The sequence below is a fragment of the Dendropsophus ebraccatus genome, chromosome 2, assembly GCF_027789765.1.
Source record: "Dendropsophus ebraccatus isolate aDenEbr1 chromosome 2, aDenEbr1.pat, whole genome shotgun sequence".
In the NCBI taxonomy this organism is placed as follows: Eukaryota; Metazoa; Chordata; class Amphibia; order Anura; family Hylidae; genus Dendropsophus; species Dendropsophus ebraccatus.
This window is the reverse complement of record NC_091455.1, coordinates 50,151,910-50,165,390: the sequence shown is the minus strand read 5'-3', so window position 1 is coordinate 50,165,390 and position 13,481 is coordinate 50,151,910. Positions and strand designations below refer to the sequence as shown.

General features: G+C 40.3%; 1 protein-coding gene across 2 annotated transcripts in view; it reads right to left on the bottom strand.

The window, feature by feature from the left end:
* Positions 1–250: 250 nt before the first annotated feature.
* PPP1R42 (protein phosphatase 1 regulatory subunit 42) overlaps positions 251–13,481 on the bottom strand; it is a 34,553-nt gene continuing 21,322 nt past the window's right edge. For both annotated transcript variants that reach the window (XM_069959980.1, XM_069959981.1), the window contains exons 6-9: positions 8,091–8,208; positions 6,633–6,761; positions 5,330–5,501; positions 251–511 (exon numbers count right to left, since the gene is read on the bottom strand). In XM_069959980.1, coding sequence (XP_069816081.1) covers positions 427–511; positions 5,330–5,501; positions 6,633–6,761; positions 8,091–8,208 — 504 coding nt within the window. In that variant the 3' untranslated portion in view covers positions 251–426. The remainder of the gene's footprint in view (positions 512–5,329; positions 5,502–6,632; positions 6,762–8,090; positions 8,209–13,481) is intronic.

Here is a 13,481-nt window from a genome sequence, read left to right as displayed (position 1 = left end):
TTTTATTTTTCGGCACATTACCTAAATTTCTTTTGAGGGCTTTGGGCTCTAGAATAAAGATCTTTTTCGGGTCAGGGTTTCATGACGGCACAGAACTGCCAATGATCTGCTGTAGAACTTCAGTGTTCCTCAATAGAAAAAGGCTGCAATTTTCATTCCAATAGTGAAGACTCCGAGATGGATCTATCACGCTGCATGGGCTAAACAGACAGCAAAAAGCCACAAAATTCAGTGACAGGGTACAGGCAGCTCCAATAAGACGGGATTTATTTAAAGGTGTGTGCAGTTAAGCAGTTAATGCACACAGTTCCTTAGATTGTTTGCAGAGATTTTAGTCAATGACTAGCTGGCTGTCCTACAGAACATTAGGGTAGAGATGATTAATGGAGCATTACATGGGAATGCCCCCCGCTCTTCTTTATGTACTCAGAGCACTACTTGGCTGCGTAGGTGTGGCTCGAGAACGTCTTGTCCAGGCAGTGAGCTCGCAGGATCCTTTACAGCTAATTGTCTGTAATGACAAAACAAACCACAGTATTACAAGCACAATTACATCGGTCAGACTGAAACAATAAACAGACAAACGTCTGATGCCAATGACAAATCTGTATTACACCCATAGTCTCCAATTCATCTTTCTTACAACACATGTCAAGCCTCTCAGGACTCTCTAAGGCAGGTTTATTCATTGCATAGAAACCTATAGGCAGGTCTTAGCAAGTAGCTATTCATATTTCTTATCCGTCACAAAATCCTTTAATCTACATATTTTTCCAGCATAATTTTATTCTTCCTTTTACTTAAAAATCCACATACACGTTTGTTTTAATACCAATCGGTTTGTTTGCCTGGGCTAGGACACTTGGTTGCTGGTTGCTGTTCAGACGAGACGTGACTGGGATAAAACCGAAAACAAGAAGTTGAAAGGAAATCAGCAGTTTAAAAAAAAACTGTGATACTCTTGTGGGTGATTCCAGTATGTAGTGGATACTACCTACCAAAAGTGGTCCAAGGAGGAACAGGGGAACCGACTTGGGACACCAAGGTCTATTGATGTGTGTGGGGAACAATGCCTTGCCCTTCTGGTCCAGCCCCACAATACAGTTAAAGAGCTATGTTTTTTTTCACACTTCTATTATAAAATAAATGGATCAAAATGCATCGACAGATGCATTTTGATCCCTTTTATTATAATGTTAGTCAATGGAAAAACAGATGCACACAAATGCATTCAGCTTAGTACGTAGTATGAACCCAGCTGTAGATAAATGTATGTTGGATGGACGAAAGGGACATGCGAGACAAACATAGATCTAAAAAACGTATTGTACTCATCATTACTGTATTCACTGCTGTTTTCGCTGATCTGTAGAATACACATATGTCCTCTGTGCTGCTTTCTATGGGACTCAAGTTCAAGTTTTTCCATATGAAAAAAACACTTGTGGAAAACGAAACAGAGAATAGATGTGAACGTGTTCTCAGCACGTGTCTTTATTTTATTTTTATTCAAACTACCTGAAATAAATCTCCAATGTAAATCAACTTATTATTCAGGCTATGATTGCTAGTGAATGAAGATAGTGTACCCTGGGGTATAATCCTTGTACTTGCAGAATAGTGATGAATAATTTCAGGTTAATATATGCCATTTTAATTTCTGAAATGATTACAGTAGCAATGCTCAGGAAGCCCGTCCCGTCAGCTTTATTAAGTGTACGTATTAGCAATGAGGCCAAGCTTATCAAAACACTACAAAGAAAAGAACATTTATGCCCAACTTTTTTGATTAATATCAAGAGACAAAAGTATCAAAGAGGTGAACATTAAATAATCTACATGTTGGTCCTATTTCTGCATATTTATGCATGTGCTCTGTCATGTCGGGTCACAGCTACCTGTCACAATGTCAGACTGTTACCCAGGCTGAATGGCCGTTCACAGAGACTCTTGTAGAATCGGCTGATTGATGGTGGTTTTATATATTCCTCCGGCCACAATGCAAATTTTGCTGTGGTAATAGACTACACAGATTATGTGTATTATTCATTACAGGCTATGGTGGCTGAATGACAGTACTGATTAAATCATTGACTTGAATGGGTTCCATAATAAATACGCTAATCATGGCTTCTCGATACAGGATGTGAGGGAGGTTTTGTGCAGAAATATGGAAAGTGAATTACAGCACAGTGTTAGAGCTAAACTGTAATAGGTGCCATGTAGACAGCAGAGAAGAGCATGCTGAAGATCATCCAAACCTGGAAGTCTCTGCATTTGACTCCCGACGGCTGAAGAAGTTGGATCCAACCCTAGAGCGACCTGAAAACATGGATGCATCCAACTTCTTCAGCCATCAGTCATCAAATGCAGAGACTTACGGGTTCTGATCGAGTTGCACTCATCTCTGCAGCAGAGCCATAAGGTACCACATATAGTGCCAAAGCTATTCCAGTGGCGCACTGTGCGTTACATTTAATGCATCTTGGTAGACATCTTATACACTTTTCTATTCCTTACGCCATATCTTGGTTAACCTCCTTTACTCCAAGATTTACACCGGAAGATGCACATCATTAACTCTAATACACTGTCTGGTGATGAGTAAAGATTCAAACTTGAGTCAAACTTGCGGCCCTCCAGCTGTTGCAAAACGGCAATTCCTATCATGCATGGACAGCTTTAGTTTTAGCTCTCCATGCATGATGGGAATTGAAGTTTTGCCATGGTTGGAGGGCCGCAGTTTGACACCTTTGGTCTAAAGCACATTACAAATTTGGCCAGATATGTCATGAGATGGTAGATGGATGGATTTCTTGCAGCAGTTCACATCTTTGCACCAAATTTAAAGATTCTTTTTAGGCATAATGAGCTTGATCAGAAATTCTGGTATAAATTTTTTTTATTTTACCATGCAGTAATTGTTTTTATAGTTTGAGTCATTATGGAAGCACCACTATCTGTTCTGTGTGCCCTTTTTCATTTGTTTCCTTGACATAATAAAGAATTTTTAATTGGAATTTTTTTTTTATTATTTTTTTTTACATTTACATTTTACATTTTTATTTTAACCCACTAAAGTCTAATAGGTGTACAAAAATGGCTGGTCTGGAGGCTGACATTAGGTTCCTGGCTACCATGCCATGACAACACATCGATGGCCTGCACTCTTGAATGTGAGCTGAAGGAGTGACTGAGCGGCCACTTGCACCTATGCTGCCTCTATGGGGTTAAATGACAAAGATCAGAGTTATCTGAGATCCAGGACACAGCAGTGTCAGCTGTAATATGTTAAAGTATGGCAGGTTGTGGAAAATACTTTGTGCTTCTCTCACTGTTCGTTCTCCTGACCACGACTGATATGAATAAAAAAAGATATGTTATGCCAGTGCCTTGCAGTAAGATCTTAGCCCTATTGTGTTTTCCATTCCTTTTATAACAAAACTTTTTGCTGATATTTTGCCCTGGAATATAACTTATCAAATGTGCCCACATACATAGTTATAGTACGGTACCATAGAACCACAGAGAAAGAAACGTACACATCTCTCGTCAAAGCTCTGAGAAAAATACAAAGTACATGGCTCATTAATCTCATCTGCCAAACAGTCTTTAGAAGAACACAAATCCACAGTGTAACACCGGGAATCTGAATAGGTGTTTTCTGCTGCGGTGGACACCTTGCGGTTAGTTTTTCTTGTCGTGTACACAATAATGCTTTCATTTATCATCACAGACTAAATAAATATAACGTACAACTGTAAAAGGGCTTTTCTGATTTCATCACTAAGTAACCCTTATATAACAGCTTCAGTAATATAAAGAGGAAGGGGCTGAATACACACAGTATTGAACCCTGCCATATACCAACAGGAGCAGCTCCAACTTCTTGTCATACGATGATAAATTCATTACAGCAAAAAGAAAACTAATTATGCTGAAATTCCCTTCCACCTATCACTCAAAGCCATAAAAAGTAGAATATTTGCATATATTCTTTAAGAAGAAAAGCTTCTGGATGAAGTCCCATGTAGGCATTGAGTTTGGGCACTGGAGCATGACATGGTAAGGTTCTACATTTTTAGACACAGCTGAATAAAAGTCTAGGAAATCCAGATAAATAAGAGGAGGAATAGTAGGCTAGAAATATACGGGGATCTTACAAGCCAACAATATACAGTATACGGGACAGATACACCTAAGGAAGATTTTCTAGGTAAATAGTTACAGTTCCAAGTGCTCTTAATAGGGCAAGGTCACATCAAAAAGCTTCTGACACGTAGTAGAGACATGTCAAAAGTTTTGATCGAATGGGGTCAGGGTGATCACTAAAACAAGCAGGGAGAAGGGCGCACTGAGCAAGTTCTGTCCAGGCTGTGTCCCATGTGAACCAAAGGAACGTTCAACCTCTGTAACATTTAAACCAGACTTCCAATGCATAGACATTCTGCAGGGATAGGAAGCAACCAGTCATGCAATTCTCTCCCTGCTAGTGATTGGCTGGGGTCTGAACAGTCAGACTACAACGTTTGACATTTCTGTATGACATGTAAGAAGTTTTTTTTTTTAAGTAACAGGTGCACTTTAAGCCTAATGCACATGACAAAGCCATTTCGGCTTCTCTAGTGAAGAATACTTCTGTAATACAGAATGCAATGGAACATGCCACCTTCAGTGGGAAATCTGGCGGCTCATGAAGGTACACAGTACAGGCCCAAGCGTTTTATAAAGAATCGATAATATGGCAATTGCAAACACTTTGCCTATCACCGCTACAAAGAGGGGAAGAGCAAATCTTCAAGATTTCTCAAGGCAAGAAATCAGACACCAGGACCATAGCCTCTGTGAACAGAGACAAAACAGATCCATAATATGGCAATTTGGTTTTGTTTGTTTGTTTTATTTTTTGTGGATTTTCAATTTCTTATCAAAAATTCATGTATCAATGTATTTACCCCAGTATTCTGGAGAAAATGCATAGAAAAATGTATTTAAGCCTGGCATCAGTTTAGAGTGGCGCTGACATTTTTAGACGTATGAGACCGCGGTTCCGTGACCTGGCCGGGTCATGGAACGGCTGGTCTCTGAAAAGATCATCAGTATCGGCCGGAGGATCTTTAGCGCCACAGAGTTCTGATGCGGGCGCATTCGTGCACGCCCGCATCAGAACTCCCCACAGCACACTATGCAGCCGCTCGCTCCATAGTGTGCACTGACAGGGTTTTCTGCGGCTGCTATTCACTGAATAGTAAATATACTAATATACTATACTAATATAGTAAATGCGAAAATCTGATAAAAATGTAAGAATATAACATTTTTGGCTCACCGTATATCTTCACTAATATTAATGGTTTTCTTTGCCATTGTTTTTTGTAGGTGACTTGGCCTGTAATCGCTCTGCATCTGAGGCATAAGGAAGTACTGCGGCTTGTCTTTGTCAAAATATCTCTGGTTCTGATACTGGGCCGGCAGAATGGACTGAGGATGATCCAAACCATCTGTTATAATAACAATAAAAATTGGTAAATACATAGTGCAGTACAGTCTGATGAATGAAGTCATCTTACCAAATGTATTACTGTTTAGTAATGTTCTGTACTTTTATTTTATTACATTCTGCAATGTAATTTATTACTGCAATCTGCCCCCTCAGTCTAAAAATCCAAGATAAACCTGTGCCCCCCCCCTCATATTATATATTACTACTGTGACATTACTAGGTTAGTCCTGATTCTCTCTCTCAAAATAGGTTCACCCTATGCTGTACCCCATGCATTCTGTTTCTAGCATCAGGTACAGCGGAGTATGCATTGCAGCTATGCTCTGCTGTTCTCGACTACTGACGTATAAAGCTGCGAGTTGCTCCGTACATTTATCAACAGTTTAGCCCCTTACATAAATAATATTAACCCCTTTACCACATGGATTCTAATATTAACCGGTTTACTGCACTAGATGGCAAGGTATGCTGATATTAGCCTCTTTAGTGCTCTAGATAAGCTGAGCTGCTAATATTAACCCCCAAGTTAGTTAAAGGGGTTATCCAGCGCTACAAAAACATGGCCACTTTTCCCCACTCTTGTCTCTAGTTCAGGTGTGGTTGGCAATTAAGCTCCATTTACTTCAATGGAACTGAGTTTCAAACCCCACCCAATCTGGAGACAAGAGAGGGGGGGAAGTGGCCATGTTTTTGTAGCACTGGATAACTCCTTTAAGACCTCCAATTTGTCTCTTACTTATCACCAATATTTCACCCTCACCACATAGACAAAGGGAGAGAAAAAAATGTCTCTCCAGGGGGTACAGAAATTCTAAGGGTTGTCCCACTTTATCTGGGTGCTGTATGCAATATTTCTACAGCCACTGTATAAAACTCTTTATTTGTGTATCTGGCGGTTGTGCAGTTGGTTATTTGGGCACTATATGGCAATCCTGGATAACCCCTTTGGAGAACCTTGTATGGTTGTTGTATTACATGTATAGGAACAAAGATTAAAATATCTTCAACATACAGTATACATGGAAAGAAGCAACAGAAACAGGAGAGGGTAACTAACATCCTGAAAAAATGTTACAAACATATACAGATACTATTGTCAGCTAATCATTATTATTAATATGTTACTTACACAGCTGCTGAAATACTAGTCGGCCAGCCATACTCTCCTCTCTGCTTTTCTTCCTGGCATCTTTTGAGGCCTTCCAGTTTATTAAGAATTGCCTGGCTGTTTCCTTGATTTCTCTACCATCCAGGATTTCTGTTGTGAAGAGGCACAGTGTATAAAAATGGCATAGCCATCATACATATAAATCAGTAGACAGGGACTAAAAAATGTGTGTATGTGTTTCAAAAGGACCAGTGACAATGTCAATTATCATATTACATTTCCTTTGCATCAAAAACACTTAAAGTGTCACTGTTGTTTCATTTTTTTTGGAGAAAGCAATAGTACAGACGATTTTAAGAAATTAAGAAATTTAAGAAATTTGTAATTAGGTTTATTAGGCAAATATGCCATTATCTGCATTCAAAAAGACTTTCTCCAGGTCCCTCCCCCCCTCCCTCCTCTCTCTCATTCACTGCTCATTATCAGGAAATCTCGACTCTTTTACATCATTCGGATCCTGTCTGTTCTATGGAGAGGGGGAGAGGGAGGAGGAAGGAGGGGGAGGAGGAAGGAGGGGGTTTAGTTGCCAGCAGAGAGCAGAGAACAAAGGATCACACAGTGGGAGCTGCATAAAAGCTGGTATTCAGAGGTCAGAGAGGTCAGTGCTGACTTCAGAGGACATAGCCTGGTGATGTAGCTGTAAACTAACTTTTTGTTGTCCTGTTTTGGTGCCTCATCTCCCTCTACCCCTCTCCTCTTCATAGAGAACAATGAAGACAGGGGGGAGAGTTTCAAACTGCTTTTTTATGATAAAAATGCATTTTTCGGCAAATAAACCCAATTACAAAGTTTCTTAAAATCGCCTGGACTATTGATTTCTGCAAAAAAAATAAAATAAATTAACGACAGTGACACTTTAAGAAGTGGGTTCCTGTTGTTAAAATAGGTGTCCTGTATTAAACCTACAGGACACCAAGGTCAGCATCTATTGGAGAGCAATATTAGGTGCTGGCCTTCGCTGGCAGATGCATTTACTGCAAATGACAACTAATATGTATGTGACTATACCAAAACTACAGTACATAGCTCACATCTCTTTGCATTGGATGTGACTGCGTGCCTGGGAAACAGTATTATGCTAAAGACACATAGCTGCCTGTTAAGGAAAACAGGTTCTTTATAGAAGAATTATACCTTGTATATGCAAGGTAAGTAGAGTAGAACAGACCTTTGCAGCTTTATCTAATGATCGGTGGGGGTCTGAATACCCAGACTGCGACCGAGCAAAACTTCTGACATGTCTCTGTGACCAGGACACTTCAGAGCATTTACTTACTTAATTACTTACTTACAATTAATTACTTTAGAGCAATTACACCCATATCCTCTAAAATTGCTACCTTTGTTATCACATAAATGTTCTGTATCACATGTTCTTACAAAGTTTTTAGGTAAAATAAAACAATGGTATACATTTACCCAGTGCCTTTGAGAGCACTATAACTTTATCTCTGTATTTTGGTTTCTGACAAACTGGATTTCCAGTGAGATCCATCCTCCATAGCCGGGGCCATTTGCCCAGAACAAATTCCAGATCCTATAGGAAAAAAATAAAAGATTGTCTAAGCAAATAACTCTGCTATGACAATGCGGACATTTTTACTTGAGGTTATTAAAGGGGTATTCACATCTCAACTAACATAGTTATACTTATAGGGCTAAATATTTTTGAAAATACATTAATTCAGCAAACTTGTCTCCTTCTTCTGATATACTCGCTCTCTTTTTCTCCCCTGTCAACAATGGGAAGAAAAGAGGGACATATTAAATTTGCTAAATGAATGTATTTACAAAAATATATTTTGATGAGCCCTACGAGTATAACTATATTAGGTGACCTATAACTATACTAGGCACCTACTAGTAAGGGTAACTAAAGGTGGCTAAATTGGATGACTAATAGATGAACCTGCCATTTACCTGGGAATGAGTGACTATATAATATGCATGAGGTATCACACGCATCCTTGGATGTGGAGGTAACAAAATAGCCAAGTCGCAGAAAAGTTAAAAGAAAGTCGCGTGCGACTTTGTTTCTATACACCTCAATGCAAGAAAGGATGTTTTGGTGACTGTTGCATTGCAGTCACATTATGTTGCAATGCAACACCACTCACTAACTGTTGCATGTGGCCCTCGCCTAAGAGAGTATTAGGGTGGTATTACACGGAGCGATTTTTAACGACTAACGATAAACGATCTCAAATGAGATTGTTTATCGCTAACCTGAAATCGTTCACCATATTACACAGGGCGATAATCGTTAGCTACGTTCGTTACTACGATCGTAATTGCAATCGTTACTATGATCGTTTATTCCTTCTGATCCCAGCAAAATAATGAACAATGTGCAATTACACTGAACGATTAGTGAAAAAATGCAGAACTTGGGCGAACAAACGTGGAATTACAGCGAATGATTAGCGAAGATTAACGATAATTTTAGGTTCAGATCTAAATCAACAATTAACGACGTACGAACAATTTTTCGATTGTTGCCTGCAATTACACAGAACGATTATTGTTTAAATTTGAACGATATAACAATTTTTCGCACAATAATCGTCCCGTGTAATAGGGCCCTTAGTAAATCTGCTTCAGTATTCTCACCCTGATCATTTAGAAGTGCATAGCACTGTTGCAATGTATATTTTCAGTTACTCCTGCCTTCCTGCTAGCTTGAACTGGTACAACCATTCTTCTCTCTATCAGGTAAATATACAAGAATTCCAGCTGACATACTCACACCACCCTGCCCACCATCAAACAATCATTCTACAGAGTCACACGGATCACATTTTGGTTTTATCCTGGTGTTCCATCCGAACCACAACCGAACCTCTTCCCCAGATGTTTTAGGTTGTTGCCACATGGCTGTATAACACAGGCATTAAAAAGCAGGAGTACTGTAACTGCTGGGTGTAGACACTGATACAAATCATACAGTCTAATGCTAAAAATTCATCATTAAAGAAAATCACTTTAGTAATTTCCCTGTGCGAGAGACACACCACTGTCCATGCTGAAGAAAACTGTTAAAGCGTACCTGTCCCTACATGTTTTTTTAAAGTAATCAACAAGGGTTGTGATCACAAGCAGTTTGGCAATATACTCACTTTTTTTAACGTTTTCTATGTTGCCAGGCTCCCTTTGTGCTGATATTTGGTCTTTTTAAAAAAGGAGACCAAACACAAGGAGTCCCAGTACTTTGTGCACTCACAGAAGGAAAGACACCTGCTTATCATGCAGGTTGCATATCAACTGAGGGCAATGTCCCTGTGAGTTTACAGAGGTTCTGGTACTGTGTGACAGGAGAGCTGACAATACAATGCGAGCACCCCCAGGATTCTGTGCTACTGAATGTGGATTTGCAGCAGCTTTTAACATGCCCAGTAAAGGGAAACATCTAGTGGCCATATGTATAATGGGATCACAGCCCCTGTAAATCTTTAAAGGGGAACTGTCAGCAGGTTAGACTAATCTAACCTGTTGATAACCCCCTATAGCCCCCAGGACACTGAAGAGGGAGGTATGTGTCTTACCTTCTTCTTCGGCGTCGCTCCCACGTTGTAAATTGGCGTAATCTTCGGCCAGGAGCAATGTTAGGAGCACTACCCCGCACCGCCAGGAGCCCGCTCCATTGATAATCAATGATCCTAACAGTGCTCCCAGCCTAAGATTACACCGACTAACAGTGTTGGACCAGAGCCAAGGAGGAAGGTAAGACACATACCTTCATCCTCAGCGTTCCAGGCACTATAGGGAGCTATCAGCAGGTTAGATTCACCTAACCTGCTGATAGTTCTTCTTTAAGCATTTAGGGGAGATGTTGTAAGTAACAGGTCACCACTGTGCGCTAATATCTCCCATTTTTAAAGTCCGTGTCACTGTTCCTTGAACTCAGCCTAGTGTTCTTAACACATACTAACAAAGAAAAGTCTTACGGCATTAGTGTTTATTTTTGTGGTTTTTAGATTAATAATGTTCATCAGAGAAAGGAGAAAGTGATACATTACAAAGAAACGCACAATTTGTAGCAGCGGCCCTTGATAAATATATTGCTCCTCTGAAGCACTGGTTGCTGGCTGCTACTCACTTGATAAATGACCCAGAACATGCCGGTCCCAGTGTATGTTTATCTTAGCATAGTCTAATCCTGCGGTGAAATATGATTACTTCTTTGGATACGCTCTAGTTGTTTATTGCCTTCCTGTCTCTAATAAAGTGCTCTCACTTTCCAGCCTTTCAATAACTATTACTAGAGGGACCGGCTCCTTCTTCTACAGCTCCTACTTGATAAATGATCATGTCACAACATCACTTAGAAGTTACTGAGAAATCATAAGTCGTCCACCAGGGACGTAGCACTGGCCGTAGCCTTCTCATTGTTAGCACTGCCCATTTATGAACTTGCATCTGAACAATGGAACATCACTTTTATTGGAAATGTTTAACTCCGATCCTTAACTAAGACCTCAGACGGCAATTTGTCACCCGTCTGACAGCTTGTCATAATCTCTGTGGGGGGAAAAATCTATATTGTCCGTCTTGGATGTGACTAAGACATGAGGTAAATGAATTCTTCTTCCTGATGATGTTCTTCCAATAATCAATACCGGGCAGAGGTTGAATACATTAAGGTCATAATGATGATAAATCCACTTAAAGGACTTCTCGACAACATAATCCCGAGCAAGGCGCAAAGAAAATAAACAGGGTACTTTACTTTTATGTTTAGCTGTTTAGGACTATAGGCAGATGTGAACAGAACCTAAAGGGCCTTTTTACATAGGGTGATTGTCAGCTGAATGGGCCAATGTGTACAAGATCAGCTGATGCCCAAGTGTAGAGGAGCAATTCCCTACAGTATGTCACATTATATAAAAAAGCTCTAGTTTAATGTAAAATAGCTAAATGTTCCCACAGTGTCATTTTAGGTAAAATAACAGCCGCTGTTGCTGTGAGTATGTCAGGAAACCTCCCCGTTAACCTCCTGCCGGCCAGAGCATATACATTACCTGCTCCGCGATCCGGCTTGCTTTAGGGGTTCCCGGGTGGACGTCCCGCTCAGCCAATCAGTGTGCTGGGGCAGCGCATCACACTAATTGGCTGAGCGGGACGTGTAGCTTTTCCCAATCTTTGGCTCTGCAGCTGTTGCAAACTACAATCCCCATCACGCTCCGACTGTTGAAAGCGGTCATGGCATGATGGGAGTTGCAGTTATGCAACTGCTGAAGAGCCACAGATTTGGCAAACATTTTATTGTTATTACCTGTAGGTTCTGATTCACCTTTCAGTGTTTCCATGAAGCACCATATTCTCTAAATATCTGTGTAATATGGCATGGGATGTTTTTATATAAGCCCACGAGAAAAATAACTTGTTTTCTTCCCAGTCTGACATAGTGCTCTCTGCTGCCACCTCTGTAGTGTGAGAAAAAAACCCCCAAAGGGAATAAGCTAAAATATCACCTTTATTGGTATGCGTAATAAAAGTATACTATATATACAGAATATATAGTATACTTTTATTACGCATACCAATAAAGGTGATATTTTAGCTAATTTGTTTTTTGTTCTTGCATAGATGATAGCTTGGGACTACTATTGTCATTATATGGTTAGTATACCCTACCTATACATACAACATATACACCTCTGTAGTGTGTAAAACAAGAGTCCGTGGAGCCTCGGTTGCAAGTCTCAAAACACAGGAATAGCCAGATATCTCTAGCCTGTTTCCACGGGGTGCCTCCATAATGGGGAGAGCACCACACCACCCTGTTAGATAGCCCCCTAAGACCCACTCGGTTGCGAGTATTGGAACATAAACAGGGAAACGACAGGGTGGCCCCTATTGTGTCAAAGTCTAACTTAAGGTGCGAGTATTGTGACATGACAAGGGCTTGCCAGGGCAGGCATCCATCCACAGACAGCCGTTTTGGGGTATTTGCCCGTTGTCAGTGTGGAGCAGGATTCTGGCTAGTTGGGGCAATGACAAATCAACCAACAAAAAACACACCAATAACTGAACTCAAGGAGAACAGTGAAAAATTCCAATGAAGTGCTCAATCAAGAGTCTCCACTGATGCCTCCAAAAATGTAGATCCTGCCACCTCTGTAGTGACAGGATCTGTCCAGAGTAGTAGCAAATCCCCAAAGGAAACCTCTCCTGCTCTGGACAGTTCCTCTCACAGACAGAGGTGGCACCAGAGAGCACTGTGTCAGACTGGAAAAAATACACCACTTCCTGCAGGACATACAGCAGCTGATAAGTACTGAAAGACATTAGATATTTTAATTGAAGTAATTTACAAATTTGTATAACTTTCTGCCACCAGTTGACTTGAATTTTTTTTGCCAGAGTACCCCTTTAGTGGTCATATAGGTAAGATATGGTCTTTTTTGAATGGGTTTACATATCAAAGCATTACTTAAAATGTGTATTCCTAGTAGCGTAAAGTGCATAATACAGTGGTAACTTACTATAACAGGTGCACAAATCCAATTCACCCATTGCTTAACAGTTAAAGATACTTCTGCCTTCTTCTCAACCCAGGCAAGATAATGTGAAACCAGAATGACCCAGGGTTAAACCTTCCCCACCTAGAGAGGCCCTGCCATGTCTATTTTATGTATACTTTAGTATAGCATGCCCCCAACAGCTTCTTAACCCCTTAAAGACAGAGCCAATTTCGTGCTTGTGCTTAAAAGGCCATAGCATTTGCATTTTTTCACCTAGAAACCCACATGAGCCCTTATTTTTTGCGCCACTAATTGTACTTTGAATTTTTTCATAAAGTACACTGCG